The sequence below is a fragment of the Panulirus ornatus genome, chromosome 1, assembly GCF_036320965.1.
Source record: "Panulirus ornatus isolate Po-2019 chromosome 1, ASM3632096v1, whole genome shotgun sequence".
Lineage (NCBI taxonomy): Eukaryota > Metazoa > Arthropoda > Malacostraca > Decapoda > Palinuridae > Panulirus > Panulirus ornatus.
This window is the reverse complement of record NC_092224.1, coordinates 25368295-25394348: the sequence shown is the minus strand read 5'-3', so window position 1 is coordinate 25394348 and position 26054 is coordinate 25368295. Positions and strand designations below refer to the sequence as shown.

The window sequence follows — 26054 nt, the reverse complement described above, 5'->3', positions numbered from 1 at the left end:
GCGATATCGTATCTAACTTCATTCTTAACCACTTCCCTCTGCAGTCACTGAGAATAGTAGATACATCTCTAACTAATCTCTAACTAGACATATAACTACACCGTTAAATACAATACTGACTCTAACTAGACATATAACTACACCGTTAAATACAATACTGACTCTAACTAGACATATAACTACACCGTTAAATACAATACTGACTCTAACTAGACATATAACTACACCGTTAAATACAATACTGACTCTAACTAGACATATAACTACACCGTTAAATACAATACTGACTCTAACTAGACATATAACTACACCGTTAAATACAATACTGACTCAAGTGTCAGTGGCAGTTAACTGAATCAAGGACCACAGTGCCAAACTACATCATCGAATAGAATTCTAGTTAGATGATAGTTAAATCATCATTCAAGATAGCAGTTTATCAACTGTAGTTTCAGCTCCACCAGGAATTACAGCACCAGCTACAGCAACGGCTATGGCCTTGATATCGGCACTATAATACAGTACAGACTTCAAAAGTAGATTAATCATTACTGAAGAAGAATACACTACCCACGACTATTCTTCACAAGACTCGATACAGCACCAACTACAACCTACAGTAGCTACATATACTAACAACACTATATAGGCCTCCACACAAGGCTTTGAAACCTAGAAACTAGAGATGTGGTGCTTTAGTATCTTATGTAAAACATATTGAAATTGCTTTTTATGCGACATGATAATATTCAAATCCTTTTGATTATAACAGCTCTTTGTTGCCCCCTCCCTCTCTCCCTCCCATGTTGGTAATTCTGAAACAACGTTGTGCTTACAGAGGAAAAAGATGTATGTCGCTGATAATTGTTTATTTAATTACAAAAGTGAAGGAAATATAATTACGAGCAGAATTATCACCGTCCATAAACAGCAGTGGCATACACAGATGGAGGTTGTATTAGGCTTCATAGAAGGTATATTTGATGACATTATTCTATGTGTTAGTTTCCTGGGAGAGAAAAGTAAGAAGGAAGAAGAGATAGAGAGAGACGGGTGAGAGAGAGAGAGAGAGAGAGAGAGAGAGAGAGAGAGAGAGAGAGAGAGAGAGAGAGAGAGAGAGAGAGAGAGAGAGAGAGAGATGTATGTAGCTGACATCATTACCTGCCACCACATTACCGCCTCCATCCCTCCTCCTCCCCCAGCCCGCCCGACCTCCGATGAGACTTGGGATCCCTTTATTAAAAATCATCTCTCTGCCTCGGTGGCCGTATATCCTCATCATCTCTCTCTCTCTCTCTCTCTCTCTCTCTCTCTCTCTCTCTCTCTCTCTCTCTCTCTCTCTCTCTCTCTCTCTCTCGCTCTCTCTCTCTCTCTCTCTCTCTCTCTCTCTCTCTCTCTCTCTCTCTCTCTCTCTCTCTCTCTCTCTCTCTCTCTCTCTCTCTCTCTCTCTCTCTCTCGTTTTCGTTCCCTCTGTCCAGCGCTGGTCACTGGCGAACAGCAAGGGAGGTAGACATACGTCAGTGTTATTGTTGATTTCACCCAAAGATGAGACTGTGCTTTGATCCATGTGAGTGGTGACGAGGTGATCCATGTGAGTGGTGACGAGGTGATCCATGTGAGTGGTGACGAGGTGATCCATGTGAGTGGCGACGAGGTGATCCATGTGAGTGGTGACGAGGTGATCCATGTGAGTGGTGACGAGGTGATCCATGTGAGTGGTGACGAGGTGATCCATGTGAGTGGTGACGAGGTGATCCATGTGAGTGGTGACGAGGTGATCCATGTGAGTGGTGACGAGGTGATCCATGTGAGTGGTGACGAGGTGATCCATGTGAGTGGTGACGAGGTGATCCATGTGAGTGGTGACGAAGTGATCCATGTGAGTGGTGACGAAGTGATCCATACCTCTTGCTACAAAGGCTTATCTCCTTGAGGACGACAGTACGAGACCCATAGATATGGTGGCCTTTTGGCCTTTGATCTGATCCTTAAACATCAGGTTAAAGGCAACAGACCAACTTACCCTTGGGGTCGCACCGTCGTACTTGAAGGCTGGGACCGTCTCTCTGCTCGAGTGGTTAAGCTACAACATGAACCAAAACAACAACGCCTGGAGGATGATAGTGGCCAATTATAACACAAAAATCTCTCCGGATTCCTTGCCTTCTGCATCAGTTTTCCCTCACCAGGCTCCTGCGTCCTATCAGAACACATGCAACTCCCTGTAGCACCATCATGAACGCTCGTCCACACTTCCAAGTTTTCTTTAAGGGATTCGTTCAGAAATTGGAAAGAAGAGGGAACTAAAGGGGAAAAGAAAAGGGGAAGTTCTTTGGTGAAGTTTTTTTTTTTTCTTCATATAGCGAACTGAGAACAGATGGCTGAGGGAAGACCATAAAGTGATGTGGTTGCTCTCGTCCTTGTCGTAGATCCTGGTCCTTATAGAAGGAAAAAGAATCTCATTTGTTTCTCCCTCAGCTGGGAGGACCATCTGGTATGCAGCCCGAAATATGTCACTTGATAGCTTCCTAGTTCTAGGAAAATACTGATGATAGTTTCCTGTTTCATGATTTTTCTAGTTTAAATTGTTCTATACAGATAAAAGAAATTAGCATATATAGACACTGGTGATTCGCATCACTATATCTTATCTATATCAAGCTACAGACGACAGAGAACTATATATCATTGTCACCGTCGACGCCTTCGTCAGTATTTTTGATATTTCATGATGACTAGACTTCCTGTCAGTGTACCAGGTCATTGGTATCTCGTTTTCATTACGGCAACAGTTTCCTCTAATGCTCGGTTATACTAACCTACAGAGAACTAAACCTTTCCCTGAAGACTTCAGAGAAATTTCAGCTGAAGTCCAGCTCCACTCATATAAGTACCCACATTCATCCATGACGCATACACAGATACCCGAAGAAACCAACCCACTGATTATATCCAAAGATACAACCATACAAGCTCACTTATACCTTCAGACACCAATTGGTTATATCCAAAGGCATCCAGTTATGATTTCAGATATCCTCAGATACCTATGAATCACACTCGAAGATAAACGAAGATACCGAAAGATATCCAAAGCTTAGAATATAGATACTATTCATCACGCTTCGCTATGATATTTTTGAAACCGTGTGGTAGATATCAGCGGGAGGAGCGGGCCAAGAACCTGATCCTACAGAACACCCACTTACCTCATCCTGCCCGACGATGGTGTGGCGACACCCGCAGTGTCTCCTGCCCACCATCCCTACACCGTCCTGCCTCCAGCACACAGCCCTTACCTCACCGCCTCCTGCCTCAGTAACAGCCCCTCCGTTCCTTCATCACTACCCACACCCTTTTCCCTATTAAACTACCTCAGCTACCACCCATCCCCCGCCCTCCGCGCGTCCTTTCTGCTTCCCTTACCTCAGTACCACCACCAGCCTCCTCCTCCTCCTCCGCCTCCTCCTTCCCCCTCTCCTTGTACAGCACCCCTCCCTCCCTCCCTCCCTCCTCTCATCATGTACCGGCTGACTGAACACGTCAAGCCTGATCAAGGATGTAGCCTCCACCCTTCAGCGTGTGTGTGTGTGTGTGTGTGTGTGTGTGTGTGTGTGTGTGTGTGTGTCTGTCTGTCTGTCTGTCTGTCTGTCTGTGTGTGATCATTTTGTGTTACAGAGAGAGCGTTTTACATTCGTGTTGCCTAGTCTCTTAACCCCGTACATATTCCATGCATCTAGTCATGTGTATACACTCACACACACACACACACACACACACACACACACACACACACACACACACACACATGCACGGTACCCCAGTCTAAGCCAGGCGCCCATTTATTAGCCAGCCTCAAGGGCAGAATGAACCCCTGGGTTGGATATGGGCCACTGCCGCGCCCAGGATTCGAAACAGGACGAGCCCGTGTGTGAATCATGGTCAGCGACGTTTGCCGCTGCACCATGGAAGCTTGTGTGTGTGTGTGTGTGTGTGTGTGTGTGTGTGTGTGTGTGAGAGGGCGCGCACTCGCGTTTTCGTTTGTAAGAACGTCAGTGTTGTTATCAAGTGCATGTATGTGTCCTAATTTGTGTTACACACACACACACACACACACACACACACACACACACATATATATATATATATATATATATATATATATATATATATATATATATATATATATATATATATATATATATATATATATATATATATATATATATATATATATATATATATTGGTGTGAAAGTTTCTGAATGCATTTGACAACCTTTCAAAAGTCATGATATTCATCATAAAAATCATAAAGCCTCGAAGAGATGAGTGAGTTTTTAAAGCTATAGGCACACTGGAAAAAAAAAAAATGAAAATATTACATTGTATATATGAACAACAACACGACATGAATAGAGAGTACGATTAAGTGTGAAAAAGAATTGTATCTGACTGTAGCCTACCAATATCACAATGTTATTTCATTCCAGTTTTTAATCAGGAAAACAGAAAATGAGTTTGGAACATTATACAGTCAGAAACGTTAGGGAGAAAAGTATTGTAAAACCTGTTATATTGTTTCCGAATTTTTGCCTGCTCTTTTTTTTTTTTTTAATTTGCGTGAGGGAAAAAAAAATACGTGTTGGCTACATAACTAAAATTTGATCAAGGGATCTATGCGGCCATTACAAATTAGTCGCTCTCGGATTCTGTCACGGAAAATCCGGAAATCTCTGACAAAAATGTAATTGAGTTGTATCTTCCACAGCGAGAGCGATAACGTAGGGAGAAAAAATGTCGACGCATAATCCTTTCCCCATCTGAGGTTCACAACACCAGAAAACGTAGACTCGCTCGTGGCATGAAGGTATATAGACTAGATAAGGAAATGGCGTGACAAGATCACTTTAAAAAAGTCTGTTCACGGAAATTGTTTCTGCCTGTGCCGCGTCTAGGTTAACAAGATGGGAGGGTAATAGCTTGGGGAGGTAATCTCACAGATCAAGGTATGGTTTTCCTTATAACCGTATCACATTCCCTTGCGCTCATAAAAGTACCACAAACGCGCGGTGGAACCTGGGTGTGGTAGGAGCACACATTCTCTGATGTTTACACTTACTCGAATATACTAAGATTCATTCTCACGTGCATTGCACAGGAGTGATGTTTGAATCCACATGAAGCAGTCAAATGTTTGATGTCCCTAAAGCATCACCTTAGCTTCTCATAGTCTTACTGATGTTTGACCCAACGTGGATTTTAAGATGTTTAACCGCGCATGTTTTATGTACACAACCAGAATTTGAATTAACAACAAGTTGATGTTTAGAAAATATACGTGTATTCATTTGATGTCGTAGCGAGATGAACGTCACCTCGAGGTATACTTGAACACCATACAGTTACCTCAGAGACGTCATGTACATACGTCATCATGAGTAGGTTCGCAGACCCCGTCTGCGTCCTTCAACCGAGGGGAGATCAAAACCCGTCTTAATGTAGCCGGACTGATGACTGGGAAAGAAGAATTGAGTCGTAGTTGCGAATGTCAGGTGAGTCCAGCCTAATCTCCACTCCCGAACTGAGAACTGCTGATGAGAGACAAACCCTCACTGGAGCTTCTATACGAGGGAGCGATCATGGGGTGAGGTTGGGAAGGGCCTCAAGGACGAGGGCTAAAGTCTCATGTCTCCCACGGACCGAGCGACTGACACACAAACAGCAAAGCTGTCTTCAGGATGGACGGGAGTTTCATCCCGATCGTGAGGAAATGATCGCCATTGAAATGCAACGTTTGATCATTAGAGAAATATATATGTAGAGATGTATCGGGTTTTCAACAACTCCTCAGATTACATCAACAGGTTATCTAGGTTCATTGTGTTCGACTAATTATTTGATATGAAGAATGCTAATGTTAAAGTGCACAACTTGGCTACCTTTTCCTTTCATGATCGACTTTTTAGTCATCAGAAGCACTAGAAAGTGAGATAACTCTTGGACCAGTCACAGGTCATCAGCGTCAGTCAGTCGGTATCTTAGGAGCGCCACACATCAACATCCTCTCCGTGACAGTGTCTCAGATAATGCAGAAATGAAACATGCATTTACCATCACCCAGAAATAATAGGTCTTGGTAAATGGTAGAGACGTGTGACGGATGGTAACAGGATGGGACAGGGTAGGAGGACCACAAGGACAGTGTCTTGTAGTGTCAGTGTCTCTGTTTCTCCGCAGGTGAAGATATGGTTCCAGAACCACCGGTATAAGATGAAACGGGCGGCCAAGGAGAAGGCCATGTCCGAGCAGACCTCCTCCTCCAACCAGGTGAGTTCTGTGGTCGCGTCGCGTATGATTTCCTTCCCATCCTCCAGCCAGCTCTTTGGTCGTGACACTTGCAGACCTACTCCTCCTCCTCCTCCTCCTCCTCCTCGTTATCCTGCCAGGGCAGTTCTTTGTGTCTAGTAAGGTCAGTTCTCTGGTCGAACTCCAGCCGACCTCCTCCTCCTCCTCCTCCTCTTCCTACTCTTCCTCCATCAGGGTCAGCTCCTTGGTTTGTCAGGTTTCAACCGGCTGTTACGAGATCATTAGGTTGCCATGTTGTTAGCTCACGGAGCGCCATAGTAGAAATATGCTTCTTGCCCTCTTTACAACGTTCTCGGTAGCGATGCCGGAAATAAGTAATTGGAAGAATAAAAAAAGTATTCCTTATTTCTTATCAACATGTATGACTTATTCTTTTATTGTTCTCAATTTTCTTCGTCTTCTTCAAGAGGTTTTCTTCTCTTCCTTGTTTGCAGTCAGTGGGGTCGCCGCGGCGGGTGGCTGTGCCAGTACTGGTGAAGGACGGGAAGCCCTGCCCGAGCGGTGACGACTCCGACGCCCCCACACAGTCCACGCCCACCTCCACGCCCATCACCTCCCAGCCCCAGCCGCCACCACTGCACCCCACGCCTACGCAACAGCACCAGGAACAGCACCACAACACCACCTCCTACTCCGGCTCAGTCCACCTCTCCGGTAAGACCGATAGATTTACCTTTTGGTCACTAGGTGAAAAAAACAAAAAGTTGAGACGTCTGTAGTTCATTGGCAGAATCTTTTGAGACATTTTGGTGATTAGTCATCATACCTAAAGGTCCTCACAGTATACCTAGGGGGTCAAAGGGCTCTAAGGTAGTGCTCAAGGATCGTATATGTATACCACCGTATTCAAGGGGCTGACATAAACGTGTGGTTGACATGGCACTGTTGTGTTCTGTTCTGACGTGTCGTGTGCAGCTCTAGTGTTGTGACGTGTCGTGTGCAGCTCTAGTGTTGTGACGAGTGTCGTGTGCAGCTCTAGTGTTGTGACGAGTGTCGTTCTTGTGTTGCAGGGTCGCACGTGATCAGCGGGCTAGGCGGTGGGGGTGGTGGGTGCTCCTCGCCCATGATGACGGAGCCCGTAGTGGGCGGGGTGCCCTCCTCCGCCACTGCGGGCTGCCTCCCACCCGTCTCCTCCATCAGCGGGGACTACGCCCGCATGACGCCGCCCACCCACCACATGGTCACCCCGCCCGCCACGCCCCACAACCCGCCCAACATGTGTTACTTCCCCCTGCAGGGCCGGACCTGGTGAAACTACTGGTAGTGCCCACGCTCCTAGTACTACTTCCCTAGTACTACCCTAGTACCTCACTAACCATCAGTATCAGCCAGTACCTCGCCCCTCACGACCATTACTACTACTACTAGTACTACTACCACTACTATTGCTACGACTACTGCTACTACTACTACTACTACTAGCCAGTACCTCATCCACCCTCACTAGTAACATTGCCAGTGCTGCAACTACCACTAGTACCTGTTGGTCACCATAAGTAACATTCATTTTCCTCGAGTCAAACATCAGTGATTCATCCCCTTTGCATCACGACCCCCACTCTACCTTGTCGTCGTCATCACGACCCTCACTCTACCTTGTCGTCGTCATCACGACCCCCACTCTACCTTGTCCTCGTCATCACGACCCTCACTCTACCTTGTCGTCGTCATCACGACCCCCACTCTACCTTGTCCTCGTCATCACGACCCTCACTCTACCTTGTCGTCGTCATCACGACCCCCACTCTACCTTGTCCTCGTCATCACGACCCTCACTCTACCTTGTCGTCGTCATCACGACCCCCACTCTACCTTGTCGTCGTCATCACGACCCCCACTCTACCTTGTCCTCGTCATCACGACCCCCACTCTACCTTGTCCTCGTCATCACGACCCCCACTCTACCTTGTCCTCGTCATCACGACCCCAACTCTATCTCACGACCACCTCTCCAACCCAGCTTTACCCGACACTCCACACCACGACCACCACTCCGCCTGACCGTCCACACCACACCTTCACCACGACCTGCAGCCTGACTCTACACACCACTTTATGCCTCACCCAAACCCCTCCTCATGACCTAAGCCTTAGGACTACAACGCCACCAAGTCCCTCCCAACTCACCTCACCCTCCCAGAGACAGCAAGCAGCAGCTAACTCCTCCCTCCTCCTCCCCTTTACTCAGCCATTACTGCCGTCTGGCTTCCCTCCCCGTCACAACAGACAAGACCATCAAAACCACCACCATCTCTACCTCATCGCCCCTTACCACAGTGTTCGCCACTGGGCGATTCCGCCGCTCTTCCGAACGTAGAATAACTCCCTTTCAAAACACGTTGTGATGACAATGGGCAGGGTCTCTCGACCGGCCCGACACACCCACCCTCTCTACAGTTCCCCCTCCTCTCCTTCTACCTCTTCAAGACGGCCATCACTACTATGCACTCAGTAGCGACTCGCCACTCAAGTCTCAGATCTTCAGCATCTGCACCACTCACTACTGCTATCCAGGGTCTTCGATGCGACGCTGAAACAACGAAACGTTGGCGCCCGGGGTCACGGGGTTTCCCACCAGTGTTACCAGACCCCGGCCGCCGGGTATAGCCACAACTCGCCTGTGTTAGTCTAGTGCATATTGTTCATGGTCTCGCCACACATCACCTAGTGGGAGCCGCTGACACCAGCGGTTGTTATACACATCATCCTCTGTATCTTCAGGACTTGCAAGTGACTATGTCTAATGTCAGGAGTATCATACAAATGTATATTTCTGTGGTATTGCTAATTTTAGCTCAAATTATTATGGTAATAAGGAATCATTGTAAGGATTAGTTGTTAACTTTTTAAGAGTTGATTTACGGTAATCATTAAGAAACTTTATATATATATATATATATATATATATATATATATATATATATATATATATATATATATATATATATATATATATATATATATATATATATTCATATATATATATATATATATATATATATATATATATATATATATATATATATATATATATATATATATATATATATATATATATATATATATATATACAAAGGAAATAGACCTAGTAATATATCACATGTTGTCTGACTGACAATTAAGCCTTATAGAATACAACAGAGTGTATGAAACGAATGTTTCCTCGTGCTAGTCTCAACACTGTTCCAGTCCCTGTATGTTAACTAAAGGTAGGCATCACCACCACGTCCCGCACCCCTCCACCAACCAGAGAGCAGGAGAGACAACTGTTATCTGATCGTTTGAGTTACCTGATGACTCTTTGAGGTTACCAAGGTTCCAGACACCTGGACGGTGCCCCTTGCGAGAGGCCTTGAGGAGGAAGGGACGGGGTCGTGTCTTGACCTCAGGAGATGTAGGAGCTCTAATGGGTCAAACATGGAAGTATTTTCTTCCCCTTGTCCCTCCCTCCGTCTGTAGGAGGAGAGGAAGACATCGACTTGGTCACCACGTCATGCCTTCCCTGCCTCTGCACTCGCTCAGTGTCGGAGGCTTCCCTTCTCCACCGGTGTGGATGGGTTACCTCTGACACCATTCCAGCCAGGTGTCCCCCAGTGGACGGGTATGGCTTGCTAAGACTATGATAACACACAAGTGTTATATGATACTGCGTCTCTGCGTGTGGGGAGGAGGGTAGGGGTTTGCGTGTGTGAGTGAGTTCTTGTTTAGTGGGAGCTGGGAGGGAAGGGAAGGGAAGGGAGGGGGGAGAGAGAAAAACTTAAAAAAAAAAAACTATGAAGGTTTCTACACGAGAGAGGGAGGAGGGGTGGCAGGGCGGGGTGGTGGGAGGGGGGGGGGGGAGGTACTTCGTTAGGGTATGTTCAGCGAACGAAAAAGGAGAAAATATGTGAATATCGTCGGTGACGTTTTAACTGGAGAGACTTTCTGACGGACGTATCATCGAGGTACTCCCGGCGGAGACGTTCCCGATGGACAAACTCTTGACGGAGACGTGCCTGACGGAGACGTGCCTGACGGAGACGTGCCTGACGGAGAGACGCCAGACGTGCCAGACGGAGACACGCCTGACGCAGACATGCCCGATGGAGATGCCAAACTCAGACATGCCCGATGGAAACATCTCCAACGGCGACGCTCCTGACGAAGACATCCCCGACAAACACATTCCTGACGGAGCTCTCCCCGACGAAGACCAGTTCCTTACGATCGGTGGTGTTTTGGAGGGGAGCATCGAGAGAAGCGAGTTTTCTTATAGCAATAGAGAACCTCAGGGGTTGTTGCTGTGTCGTCGTCATTCATGTCTCTTACGGTATTCCTGATCCAGAAGCAGCATCACGTACGTCAAGCTGAGTGCTGCTGCTGGCCACCAGCGCTGCTCTTGTAAATATTGATCATTCTTACGTCAGCTGGCCAGGGTGGACGTTGACCGTAGCTTTGGTCTTCTTGCGGACATTATATACACACACACACACATACACACACACACACACACACACACATACACGCACATGGTCTGTCATGCGGTAGAAATCACTAAGAAATCATTTTCGAAATAGTCATATTTTAGTTATAACTCACGGAGTGAATCCTCCTCAGTACTGCCCACGGAACACTCCCTGTCTCAGATACGACTCTCGTGTGTAACTCGATGGCTAAAGTCGCTCCCCAGTGTAGAGGTGAGTCATTGTAGAGTATCATGAAGACAAGAGATCTTGCTGAAGTTTTTTTTTCTTTCAGAGCGCGAGTCACTTAGAAAAAGAATATCAGATTTCAGGTTTGATTTTCATCTTTCATTTTCTTTCCGATTGCTCGAGAATTTCGTCTTAAAGTGACCCCCAAGGTAAAAAAAGATAAAGAAAAAGAGAATCATAATGATTCTAATCTTTCCAAGTTCATTCATCGTATTACTCTCATTTATCTGTTCGTTCACTCCTCTTCTTTTTCTCTTTTTCTTTTTTTCTTTCTTCTGAGATGCGTCCTAGCGCGCGACAAGGGTGATGCCTCACATTCGCCCACATGCTCAAATGCAAATGATAATCAAACATTACTTGGGACACGGACCAGCAGGAGCAGGAGCAAGTATGATGCCGACCTTGTGTTGACCAGAGCTCACTGACAACCTACATTGACTCGCATGGTATGTGTACCCACGCCAGCTTAACAGTTTCAGATCCTTTTCATATAAATGAATTTACCAGGAAACAGACGACCTTTTCTTTTTTTTGGGGGGGGGGGGGCTTACGTTCCATTAAAAAAAAAAAAGTAACATACGTTCGTATATCGCCAGTCGCAGTGGCGTGAACTATAAGATATACGAGAATTGAAAATATAACCTATTTACCCAGAGCTGTGAGCGAAACACAAAAAAATAAAAAAAATGTTATGGTGTCGCTCTGTCCCTACGGTGGACAGTCCCTATGGACACAGAGCGGCTCTTCGTCCTTGTTCCCCCGTAGGAGTAAGTACAAGCACGTTAACGAGACACGAAGGAGAAGCTCCCGAGTCCAGGAAGGACTAGGGCTGTTGCCCCACACAGCCCTCGACGTGGTCTCAGCTTCCTGGACTCCGGAGGACCTCCCGGGTTTCAGCCCCTGCCTGAGCTGCAGTTTGCATGTTATTTACCCGCACTAAACTAGGGCACACATTGTTAACGGGGGCCATTCTACTGTAGACCTGTATATATATATACATATATATATATATATATATATATATATATATATATATATATATATATATATATATATATATATATATATATATATATATATATATATATATTACGATCATACTAGTCCATGATAACTTTATGAAGGGGTAACCGTATTTGAGAAGGAGTACAGATAGTTTGTTGAAACTATACAACAGTACGCAACATGTTTCAAGTGAGAGGGTGTACAAGTCTACGTGATGGTGTTGGGATCTGAACCTCTATGAGCTGCTCACACCTGATAAGGCGGATTCCCTCCGTGGAATATGGTGTTTATTGTAAAACTTTGATAGCTATATTATCTGAACCCCTACTGAAATATGATTATCGTTTCTAATAAATGAATAAATGAAATATATATATATATATATATATATATATATATATATATATATATATATATATATATATATATATATATATACACGGAGATACACATGAAACCTTAGATATACCTATATAACACAAGCACACGTCATAGTGCTGTTATAGTGCCAAATGGGTGTTGTACATATAGCGTAGCGGTGTATAAAGATGTACAGACTATTGTACTGTGGGCACATTCCTTCACCTTTTATCCATTAACTTAAAGTTATGCACTTGACTAAGTCTAGGTTTTACTCAGTAAGACTCCGAGATGCAGTATTAGTTTCCAAGTAGACGGTACTTGGCAGAAGGAAGGACGCAACAAATGAATAGCGACTGACTCAAGGTCACTACAGCCACCAAAGGAGAATCACCTTCGACTTTATTTAACACTTTTTTTTTTTTCTAGTGTGTTAGCGAAGGCGGTATATGCCTGATGCAGGTGTCAGGGTTTAACACGTGTTGTTTGTTAGAAATGTGTTTTACGTGGAATATAAAACACCAACAAGTCTTTCACAGAGAATTTAGCAAGTCTTTTTTTTTCATTTCTTTCTTTCTTGGAGAATCCTGGAAGCGGTCGGGCACGCGTCCTTTGCTGGAAGAGATAAAAGAGTTGATACCTAGTCACTATTTGATGCATCCAGTCTCCATGCTTTGTTGCCTCTGATCAGCCAGTCACGAGGAGCCCCTGAGCCGGGCTCTTAGCCAATCAAAAGGTCTTCTTAGTGTTATAGGGATAAGCGAACTTGTAACAGGTCACGTTCAGCAAAGGACTCCAGGAGGTGCCCATCATAACGAGGGGTCAGTCAGTGCAAGGTCTCCTCCCCTTACGAGGTCCCATCCTGAGGTTCGGTTCCACCCTGAGGTTCGGTTCTACCCTGAGGTTTGGTTCCACCCTGAGGTTCGGTTCCACCCTGAGGTTCGGTTCCACCCTGAGGTTTGGTTCCACCCTGAGGTTCGGTTCCACCCTGAGGTTCGGTTCCACCCTGAGGTTCGGTTCCACCCTGAGGTTCGGGTCCACCCTGAGGTTGGTTTCACCCTGAGGTTGGTTCCACCGTGAGGTTCGGTTCCACCCTGAGGTTCGGTTCCACCCTGAGGTTCGGTTCCACCCTGAGGTTCGGTTCCACCCTGAGGTTCGGGTCCACCCTGAGGTTCGGTTCCACCCTGAGGTTCGGGTCCACCCTGAGGTTGGTTCCACCGTGAGGTTCGGTTCCATCCTGAGGTTCGGTTCCACCCTGAGGTTCGGTTCCATCCTGAGGTTCGGTTCTACCCTGAGGTTCGGTTCCATCCTGAGGTTCGGTTCTACCCTGAGGTTCGGTTCCATCCTGAGGTTCGGTTCCACCCTGAGGTTCGGTTCTACCCTGAGGTTCGGTTCCATCCTGAGGTTTGGGTCCACCCTGAGGTTCGGTTCTACCCTGAGGTTCGGTTCTACCCTGAGGTTCGGTTCCATCCTGAGGTTCGGTTCCACCCTGAGGTTCGGTTCCACCCTGAGGTTCGGTTCCACCCTGAGGTTCGGGTCCAGTTTTAGGTTAGGCCCTGCCTAGGGTTGATCCCACAATGAGGTTGGTCCCAACCTGAGGTTGGTCCCAACCTGAGGTTGGTCCCATCGTGAGGTTGGTTCCAATTTTAGGTTGGTCTCACACCCTAGGGTTGGTCCCAGCCTAGGGCTGGTCCCGTCCCGGGATTGGTAACACCTTAGAGCTGGTCACACTGAGGGGTTAATCACACTCAGGGCCTGGCCACACCCAGGAATGGGCCACATCATGGGTCTGGCCGCACTCAGGGGCTGGCCACACTCAGGGACTGACCTTATCCAGGTGCAGGCTATGCCCAGTGGGCTGTCACAGACTGGAGTATGGCCACATCTCAAGTTGGCCACACCTGGAAAAATGGCTATATCTCGGGAGAGACAACAGCCTGAGTCTGAGTGGCCACACAGTGAGAACATGGAGGATGGCCAGAGGTTGACATAGTCTGGGTGTGAAGGTATTTTCAGGTTACCCACACTATGAGGTAAAGTACACCTGGGGTTGTTATATCATAGGACTGGCCACTAGGGCTGGCCACAGACACACTAGGGTTGTCGACACCTCAGAAATAGTCAGACCTCACGGGGTAGGTATAACCTAACCTAACCACACCGTTAGAAATGGTCACTCCTTAGGATTGGCCACATCCCAGCTTTGGTTAGGCCACAGGCTCAGCCACACGGTAAAGACTGGGTCACCACGTGCACCCCAGGGCTGACCAAAGCTTAGATAGTCACACCTGGTCACACCTTGGTGACAGTCAAACCCTAGCGGTAGCTGCACCGTCTGGTGGCCAAACCTTAAACCTTGCCTAAACCTTGAGGGTAACCACCTCCAGTGGGTTAACCTCGTCCTGGGATAACCATAAACCATGGGATTGACTAGACCTTGGAAGTGGCCACTTCCCTGGAATAGACAAGTCAGAGTTGGCTATTCCCCGAGTACGGCTATACCCCCAGCAGGGGGAAGGCTCTTGCATATTTTGTCTGTTTTAGAACGAGAAGTAAAGGTTCCCTATCTTTTTAGTGAATAGATAGTTTTTTGAATAAATGAGTCATTAAATCATAAGAATCTTTTCTTATCCTAATTATTTGTATGTCACTGCTGAGGAAAAGATGAAAAAAAAAAACTATATTCTAGATCTGTGATGATAGTGAAAATGACCTTTTCCATATGTACATAGATAATGTGTATACGTATATGTATCTATATGTATCACTATTATAGTATGCAACGCCATTCTCCTTATAGAGCTGCACAAATGTTCGGCTAAGTCTCTCAGATAGCGACTTGAAGTCCCACGTATGCCTGACCAGCTCTTGACCCTGTGTCGTAATCCTGTCCCCTTGACGTAAAAGACGTGTGTTTGCTTCCCGGCCTCGCTAGGTAGCGACATGGCCTTCGAGTTAGGATTCCTCCCTCGTCTAGCCTCACCCTACTCAACGTCCTTCCTTAATCTTGGAGAGCAGCATCAGTAAACCTGGCCGCCACTCTCACACAAGTTATACCCCAGCGTGAGGTGGCCCTAGACAGAGTCAGGCTCCTTCCACCTGCATCACTCGGTCAGTCAGCTTGTCAAGCAATCCCTGAACCTGAGACACCGAGGCGTCAGCTCCACTTGGAACCATCCATTATAAATCAAAGGTTCTGTGGTGTCATATCCCCCAAGGCCTCCATCAGTGATGGTCCTAAGCTACTCTAGCTCCTGATTTCTATGAAAGGACCCCTCTGGGACTTGGCCGATGCCCATCTCCAGCAGCAGCCTTAAGTACGGGACTTCTGGCCATGTCTACCACCCCTGCAGTCCAAAACATAAGACTTCAGTAACCATCCACTAACATAGGACCTCCACGAGACCTGGCATCTGAAACAACTCTCCCGTGGGAATTCTGCTTCGGCAAACCTCATATCTCCCGTATCTGTGCAACGTAACGACTCATACCCAAATTTCCCGCACAAGCACTTGAGGAGATCTGCCTCACCTCCTGTTGCAGCAATAGCGCCACTGGACACCACCTATCTCGCCACCTTTCCTGTCCTAGCACCAGAGGAACCCTACCTTCCTCAACTCAGCTTACTTTCACGCTTAATCCTTTACAACATGCACGTTATAACACTCGCACTTACCCAATAACCACTGTACTGTTAACCATGTCTCTTGATGTCGTTCTCAAGCACTATCATAAAAGAGGTTTTGCGTCCTTGAGCACCCGTTCAAATCGAAACTCCAGAGTGACTGATACTGTCGGACTCAGATCAACTCTCCATCCAAGACTCGACAACACTGGCACTTGTGTCATAGCCCTCTCTCTGCTCAGCAATATTCACACTTGTCTCTCATCTCCTTCTCAAGTCCTGGCAACACTAGCTCTACAACTGTCATATCAAGTTTGCTAAGCATTCTGAAGCGATCAATGCAAACCACATGACTGTTTTTAACCTGACCTGACCCACTGACGCTCTCCTGTCCCTGCCTTCCTCCAGCACTGGTCGTTTAGCCGAATGAATCAGTAACCTAATCACCGTCCAAGAGTCCTTCACACAGAAAAGGTGAAATGGGAAGCATCAGTTTCCAGTGACACTGTAGGCACATCTTGCATAATCTTCCTAACAGCGACGTAACATCCCTTGGACTGACAAACACCTGACGTGCTCTCATAATCAAGTACGATTGTAGTTAACGACATGCGTATAACCTTGCCAGATCATCCTCCATGTATCCAGCACGTAGGGCGGTGACACGGCTTTCTAGCCTGTCTCATCTGGTAGGTCCACCGTCTCTGACCCGGCCTCACACACCTCCTGCGATTTGTTCCTCCTGACCATCACCACTTGTCCTACCTTCCCCAATCCCACGTACCACCTGACCAGCGCCTAAACCACCTAGCCTGTGCCATCCAGGCGATCCAGATGACCAGTCCTACCTGAAGTATACCATGGGAAATCGCCAATGCCCGTCTCCCAGAGTAGCTACAACTACGGAACCTTCGTTTATGCCTCCCCTTCCCGCAACCCAAAACACAAAACTTCGTCAACAGTCCACTAACTCAGAATCTCCGTCACGTCTCTCCCCTTCACAGGAACTGGCCTCCACGCAACTCTTCCACAGGACTCGTGCAAAATCAGTCTCCACATCCCGTGCATCGGCGTCACGCAATGATTCGTAGTTAGTTCTCCAGTACGAGCACCTCAGCTTGTTTTTCTCATCAGTTTTGCAGCAGTGCTAAGGGATACCTAATTTACCACGTGTACTGACCCAGCACCACAGAAACCCTACTTACCTAATCTAATCACACGTCACCTCACCTCACCTCACCTCAGTGCCTAATCCTTTATCCTGCACCACTTGCACTGGATTATCTTACGATACACAACCTTCGTACTTACGCAATAAAGCACTGTGTTGTTGCCTCTGTGTTTGTGCTTGTGATTTCTGCAGCAATTTTTCTTCCTCCTGGGCACATTCTCTGGTTTGGGTCATAGTTAAGAAGGGAGACGACTCTCGTCCATTTGTTAGAAAAGTTTTGAATCCTTTCTTAATTCGCTTCATTTTGAAAAACACTGAATCTCAGTCTCCAATCTCATTACCACATGGTTCCCCTTAGTCGAAATCTATTGGTGATACTTTCTTCATATCTGGGTCGTACTTGATCCTACTTTCGTAGAGACTTTTGGAATCGTGTGTACGTGTTGATAACAAAGAAGCTTTGATCGGTTTTAGCGATATTCTGTGATTTCTAGACTTCCATCCATCAGTTCCCCTCACGTATATTGTCATATAATTTCCTGTTATCCTTCCAGTTGGTTCCATGATTGCAATTGTAGTTGGATCAACCTCTCCTCTCCCTGGTACAAGTCATGGTTCTCCAGTATCTCCTATCTTTATTCCTCTCTCTCTCTCTCAACACTCCTCTCTCCTCTCTCTCTCCCATGATCATCTCTCATCCAGTGACCTTTTCAGTCTTATGTTTGGTGACAGCCTCTGACTTTTCCATTTTCAGTCAATACAAACTTTCCTCATTTATAGATTTTATTTTCACTTTCTCGTTTCTTTCTCACTTCGACTGACTTGCTACTTTGCAAAACATCCCTGAGTAAGGTCGGTGTAACTCAATCTTTCCAAACCCTGATTTCTTCACTGCGTCCAAACCTCGACATTTACCTAATATTCTTCTTGCTTTTCTGAATTTCTTGAAAGAATCAGTGTCCAATTCCCTGAATGGTATCAGTACACTTCTTAATTCAACATATAAACTTTCTTAAAAACTCTGTATCATTTAAACCTAAGTTTGCCCAGAAAGTAAAAACATAAAGGAAATGCTTGACCCGCGAGCGAGTTATTCTTTTCAACATCTGACTGGAGGGGCTTCTCCTCCCCTCCCGCCCACGTACTCTCTGAACACAGCTTACTTAAAAAAAAAAAAAAATTTCGCCTTACCAGCTCTCTCAACCCCGCTGTACTCAAACATCATTCTGTTTGCTACACTGCTACTCTCTCTCTCTCTCTCTCTCTCTCTCTCTCTCTCTCTCTCTCTCCCTTTTTTGTTGAAAAGTTGCATTGCCTCTGATCTCAAGAGATCAATATACTAGCATGAAGTCGGAAATGATAAAAAGATCCGATGCAAAGTAAGAAAGAAAAAGAAGTGTTGCCCATGGAAAAGAAAATGGTGTAATTGAAAATTATTGTGGAGTGGGAAAAATTGACGGCAAGAAAATGGATTATAAGAAAAAGTGTTGGAAGGTTTTTTTTTCTTTTTCAGAGAGAAGAAACGCTCAGTGGGTTCGAACGAGTGGGAATTTCATAATGGAATATTGGCAACTTTGTAGAAATAGAAAGAAAAGAAGCTAGAATTCTAAAACGGGATCGAATGCCACATGAGATGACGAGGACGTGAATGAATTCCATAAGAATAAAAAGTTAGCAGAATTATATAAAATGAAACTGGAGGATACGAACAAAAACCAACACTGAAAGACGTAGGAGGACCAGTGTAGATGACCTAGGAGTGGCCGGACCAGTGTAGGTGACCTGGGAGTAGCCGGACCAGTGTAGGTGACCTGGGAAGAGAAGGAGAGGGAGATATATGGAAGGATATGGGATATAAGTATCACTTGAGACAATAAACATTAGAAGTACAGCTTCAGGAACAGAGTAGACCAGAATATCAAGAAAATACAGTATTCAAAAGAGGCAAAGACCAGCAAGGTTGATTTCAGGATGCAGTATAACAACCTGAATCTCTTAAGACAGACAAACAAAATCACGTATCTTAAGAAATTTGGTTGTTTTTCAAAAGACAGACTAGGGAAGAGCTTGCAAAGAGAGCAGAGAAAATCAGGTGTCACAAAAAGAAGGGAATCTAAAGAAAGCGTAGAACAAAAGGATTCACAATGCTAAGGGACCAAGAATATGAAACAGTGGGAGACCTGGATGGAGTATATGTAAGTAGTGTGCAGAAACTCATATGGACTGGTACTAAAAGATAAAAAAAAAACTCAAAACGAAGATGTTAAACGGAGAATCAAACAAAGGGTTGCAGGAGCTATTGAGGTAAGACATGACAAACAAACCATCAGCCTCACATCTCATGCATCCTAAAGCATCAACAGAAAACAAAGAATGAAAGAAAGCGAAACAGGAATAGAGGATTTGGTGGTGATTTCTAGGAATGGCATTAGTAGAACAAACAATACTAAGAAAAATGTCTAAAATCATGTTGATCAACTTCATTTTTTTTCTTCGAATATTTGCTACTCTGCTGCCAGGCGTATGGCGCTCCAGGAGTATTTTCAGGCATACATAATGTGATGTGAGGTGTTTATATGAGTGCTTTATTACAAACATGTATGATGCCAATGGATTTCCATCAGTTCTATCTGTTATCACGTAAGACTGACTTAGCTTCAAAAGCTAATCGACACATATTATGATGAAAGCTATTGACATAGCATGGTACTGGGAACTGAGCATCAAGCTTCCTTCTTTTGGCTTCCTAGCTTTCCTCTCCATCAACGATGGTGTCACCTCAGGGTTCCTTCTCTTCTCCTACGCTTCTCATTTTCACCAAGGATTTCCATTCTCCAGGACATAACCATGCATTCATACGCTGATAACTCGACGCTGCTTTCCTCTACTCCTTACATTATCTATTCCATCTCATATTCTATCTACGTCTCGACTTGCCCCTTTGTTGCCTCCATAAGCTTAGATCTGGACAGAATATTCCATAGCAGCAGTTGCACTTTAATGCCTCTAAAACCATTTCTTTTTATCACCCTTTGTAAAACTCCTCACAACTTTCCACCGTAGATAGCTCTATAATGCCACCGCTCATCATAATAAACATGCCCGGTGTCAAATTAACACTGATCCATCTCGGACATCCCACGTTATACAAACGGTTAAGTCTACCTCAAAGAAACTGACGGTCCTGTTTAGATTCCGAAAATTCTTCACTTCTGAGCAGTTATCTCGATTATGCCAAATGACTGATTTGTCCCTTGTATGGAGTACAGCAGTCACAGCTGGAGAGGATCTGAGTATGCATGCATTACGTGTGTGATGGAGTTGAGTCCAAAGTAATCCGGTCTATCAACTCTCCCAGTCTCACCTCAAAACTTGACCCACTTGCCCAACGCCCCAGTTCGCCTCCTCGCATCTATATGTATGTATTTCTTTAGTTCCTGTTCATGAGTATTGATTGATTGTGCGCCCACCCCACTAGCTACTGTGTCTCATGATTACCACTAGGCTTTTTGCAACTTAAGTCATGATATGTGTTTCTTTTCCTAAATTTAGCTCTGAAACTATTTACCTTTTCATGCCTTTTCTAAGAAATACAACCCATCCTCCAAGTCTTCGATTATTATCTTCTTTATTTAGCTTACCTTTTTTATCTTTTTTTTTTCTTTACGTTGGAGGCTCCAGTCACAGACCAAAGTCCCCATCAAAGCCGTGCCGTAAACTGAAATATACAGAGGTTGATGACAGAAAAAAAAGGAGAGACAAGGAAAAGTATTTTCGAATTTTGATGGAAGTGAAAAGGGTAAAGAGTTCCAAGGCTTCGAGGTGTAGGGAAAGAAGCGTTATCAAAATGGCCCACCATTGAGATGCCAGCGTCCCTGCATGTGACGCAGCAGCGTGAGGAGGAGTAATACGTGCTTTGGATGAGGAGAGTGAAGGGGGGGTGCACGTTGTTGATGCGGAGGGTGGAGAAGGTAACTCCTGAGCAATTTTTCAAACCATTGTAATGGTATACATCATTATGAAATATTCTCTCTCTCTCTCTCTCTCTCTCTCTCTCTCTCTCTCTCTCTCTCTCTCTCTCTCTCTCTCTCTCTCTCCTGCAAATCTGAGTTCTCTATAAATGTTTCGCATTGCCTTCAGTAACTACTACCCTAAACTTCTGATACATTTGGGTTAGCTTCGTCAGAAACGCTGATCCCCCAGCCCTGCCCCCAACACTGCCCTTGATATCATTTGAATAAATATTTTCCAGTACTATATCAAAGTGAAATAAAGACATTAATAATTCACATAAATTTCTTTGCAACTGATTTTCTGATATATGAAATAATTTTTTTGTGCATAACAAGTGAGCTCGATGCAGACCACTGTATTCATACTACCTGTGATATTTTTGATGGAAAGTAATCAAAAAATGATCTTACAGCCACAGACTGTGAGTTACATAGAGCCATAGATACATACAGCCACACACTGAGTTACATAGAGCCATAGATACATACAGCCACACACTGAGTTACATAGAGCCATAGATACATACAGCCACAAACTATGAGTTACATAGAGCCATAGATACATACAGCCACAGACTATGAGTTACATAGAGTCATAGATACATACAGCCACACACTGAGTTACATAGAGCCATAGATACATACAGCCACAGACTATGAGTTACATAGAGTTACACAGATACACAGACCACTCTGAATCTTCTAGCATGGTTGAGATATAAGATGAGAACATACTGAAAGAACAAAAAATAATATTTACCCCACTTGTCACATTTAATATGCTAGTCCTTGATCGAGAATTCATAGTCGACCATCCATTTCTATTACCGACAACAATGTATACTTGGACTAATACATAGCATTTTACTGTAATTTACATGACCGGTAACTTCCGTGGGATTAAAAACGGTGATGACACTGAGTGCTATGAATTTTAACCCAATGATTTTGAAGCCCACTAATTTCAACATGAAATTTAACTAGTAATATTAAACGTTCGACAGATGAGCTGCTCTATATTATTTGACCTAACTCTATGATGAAACTTTCCAGTATGTTCAGCCTTGGTGTTTCATTAGATGTACACCACTAGGATCTAACATGACACCTGATAACTGACATAAAAAGTCCGTATCTGGGTTATTTTAACATGGGCTTCCCGTCCACAGTCCTTGGTGACTCCAATGGCTTTGTTGACGTTCAGCCGAGCCAAGCCTCGGTCAGGCGTGCCAACTGTAACATCCACGAGTTCTCACGCCTACCAACCTCACCATCACGAGATGGTCGGGTTCGTCGAAAGCGCACACAAGAAGCTGGTGGTTAATAGTGGCGTCAGTGCGACACTTAGAAGAATACAGTGTGTAACGAGTTCGTATCTGCTGAATCCAAGTTGTGGAGACGCGTTAGCACAGAACAAAAGCTTGACTGTTTCAGAATACGATCACATGTTTCGTGGGGATGATGTAATGGAGAAAGGGATGGAACGTAAGGAAAGGAGTCTTAATTTCAATGTTTTTATTAGCACACTTCAGAGACCGAGTTGTCAGTCATTGTCCAACGTCCGCATGTAGTAACTACGTACGTCTTTAAGGGTTAAACCGCTCTCACTTCCTCTGTGTTAATTAAGATATTCGAGAATGGTAATGGATGCGCCTTTCAGAAAAGAATGGAGTCAGTTCTTGCAGGGAGGACAAAATTGCAGCAGTCAAAGGTCCCTAGATGTTCTACACACGACCCTACATGACGTAGGAATAGATCTCCAAGTTCCAAGGTTTACCCCTGATCTCCCATTAGACCTCTCCTATCCCTGCCACACGATCAGCAAATTTCTTCGAAATCCATGACAGTTAGAGTCACATGTTCAGTCGACCATTCGTCTTGACATTCTTTTAAATTCTGTGGTTTATGATAATGATGTTCCTGTGGAGCAACACTCCCTTACACGCTGCTACATCTTTTAATTTTCAACTGCTTCTAAAAGTTTGTGGATTAAGTGATAGCAGTTCCATGAAGATATCTTCTGAACATGCTCCAGCTCATAATCATAACGCAGTGTTACACAATGATTCGAAAACTGCAACTGAATCTTTGACGCACATGAATCCTGCCGATAGTTCAAATCTAATTTCAAAGATAAGTTTGCTACGCCATAATCTACAGACACAGGATAGTTGTGTTATCCTCAACTGGATTCCTCCTAGCCGTGTGAAACTACACGAGACTGAGGTTTGCTGGCGGCTGAACCAAACAGTGAACATTTCAACAGATGGTCAATGAACGAATCCCAGCGAATGTGAACCACCTTAGTTAAGTTGGGCTGGAGGCGGCGCGCGCCGTTTGCTTGCCCACCACACAACTCTGCAACTTTCCTCCTTTCGTCGGCTGGGTAGAACGTCGTAATTAGCTACCAACCTCCAGCCTTAGAATGATGGGACTACTAGGGTTGAGGGGACGCCTTACACACCCGTGTAATGATGGCTGGCATTGTAATCTAACTGTGAGCAAGTTCCAAGGCGTGACAAAGACTACAGTTAGTGCTTGAAACTATGAAAAAAAAGAAGAAAAAAAGGCTGCTCCTAAACTAATCTTTATAAAATCTTGGGCGTAATTAAATGAACTTTACTTCATTTCCTTTTCAGTTGTATAAGACTACCTCATTATAGGAGATCTCCTACGTTGATGGCAATTATATGGTTTGCTTGTTCTTGTTTTCTAGATTTTTCTTCTTTATCATAATAACGTAAAAATCTGTTCTTAGTTTTTATCCATCTCAACAATGATAATATTGTTTCTGTACAAAGCTAAGTTTTATTGTAATTGTATGACTGCCACTCTTACAGAATAAGAACCTTATTGTTAATAACATCAATTGTTTTTCGCCAGGTGTACATACATACATACATACATACATACATACGTCCCTTCGATGTATATCAACTGACTTATATTTCTCTCTTGTGTCTCCCCTGATGATGTGATAATTACACGAAAGTGTACTTGTGAACTCATCGTCTTTTATTTTTCCCCGTGGATTCATAGGAATATATATATATATATATATATATATATATATATATATATATATATATATATATATATATATATATATATATATATACATATATATATATATATATATATATATATATATATATATATATATATATATATATATATATATATATATGTGCGTGTGTGTGTGTGTGTGTGTGCGTATGTGTGTTTACATTTATATGTATTTTGTCTTGTTTCTAAGCGCCGTTATCTTGTTCGGCTAACTGGATGAACTATGTGTGTTCACAGATACCCTATGTTCAGTGTAATGGCAATTTTTCTTTTGTTCTTAAAAGTCTTGTTCCCATAGATATCATAACATCTAATGTCATAGTCCCTGTAAATACCTTGTTTGAATTTTGATAACAGTAATCCATTGCTGAGCTGTTTAATATCCTGAAATCAACAGAGAAATCAGTAAAGAATGACATCATCGTAGCCTAACTCTACAATTGTAGAGTTTTCATACACGAACGCGTACATACACGAACGCGTACATCATTTAACATACATAAGCGAACGTATGAAGTAATGCAAGTAAGTTTGATGTCTTTATCTTGCATAACTGTCTTTCATACATGTAATTCACGTCGTTGGCAGCTGAACCACTGCATTATCATACGGCTGGCATACCTGTATACTTCAGTGTACCCAGACTGCTGGCGTCATGTGGATGTAGCCAGCGCGTCTGTGTTTCAACAACGGTTTCAAACACGTTTTCCGGCAGTGTTATGTTTTGAGAAATATTTTGTATGCCAGTGAATATATGAAGAATGACAGTGTACATTGTGTAGACGTCTATCGTGTGTACAAGCATTAAAAGTGTTCGTTACCAGAGGCAACACTTGGTGGTCAATCACCATAGTGTTACCCAGTTTGATGAAAAAAAGAAATATATTGTGCATGTTGGATATCGATATGGACTCAGGAAGAATTTTTCCGATGAAATTATGAATACGTCTGAAGCTACCAGCGAATCACCGAACGACACCTCAGGGTCCGGAACACAAGTGAGTCGAGTTATATCCGTATCATATATATATATATATATATATATATATATATATATATATATATATATATATATATATATATATATGCTATAATTGTAATAGACATTGTATACAGTATAAATGATTGGTAATGTTTTCTGTAAATGAGGCAAAGGTGTTTGCGTGGTTGGTCGCTTAGACTTCGGGCATAACAGTTTACTCGCGTGGTCAAGGCCGTCAACGTGGAGCCACATCCACCACCCGTAGTGTCTTTAACACCTTCTTCAGGTGTTAAGGATGATCCTAGAACCACATACACTCGCACTATGTACGTCTCCCACGCATGATGCCTTAGATTATTAAGTACAGTTCTGTGTATTCTTTCAAAAGAATGTGCACATTTTTTTTTTTTTTCACTTCGTGACTCCATACAGAAATATCCATTTTTCGTAATTGTTTATCTAAAAGAAATTTTAGATACATTCTATGTGATCATTTTGTGTAAAAACAGAAAACTGGTAATTGCATCTCAAGTAAAACGCGTCATATAGAAAAAGTTGTATACACGTTCGACTGCTCGCGCGAAGCCCCCATGGAGGCTCCGGAACTGTGAGTGGTTGGGAGTCAGTCACCGGGTCTGAACCCTTGGGGAGGGCTGAGGTAGCGGTTCCGAATCTTGTCGCTGAACTGTCACTTGTGAAACGAGGGTCGTACTATGAAACGAGACTGAATTCATATGTGAAACACATCGGAATATAACTTTTCAATCATTAGTA

At 44.1% G+C, this 26054-nt stretch overlaps 1 protein-coding gene across 1 annotated transcript in view; it reads left to right on the top strand.

Moving 5' to 3' along the window:
• LOC139749195 (thyroid transcription factor 1-like) overlaps nt 1–9236 on the top strand; it is a 70743-nt gene extending 61507 nt beyond the window's left edge. The window contains exons 4-6 of the mRNA XM_071662903.1: nt 6239–6328; nt 6802–7021; nt 7378–9236. Coding sequence (XP_071519004.1) covers nt 6239–6328; nt 6802–7021; nt 7378–7619 — 552 coding nt within the window. The 3' untranslated portion in view covers nt 7620–9236. The remainder of the gene's footprint in view (nt 1–6238; nt 6329–6801; nt 7022–7377) is intronic.
• The last annotated feature ends 16818 nt before the right edge of the window (nt 9237–26054 follow it).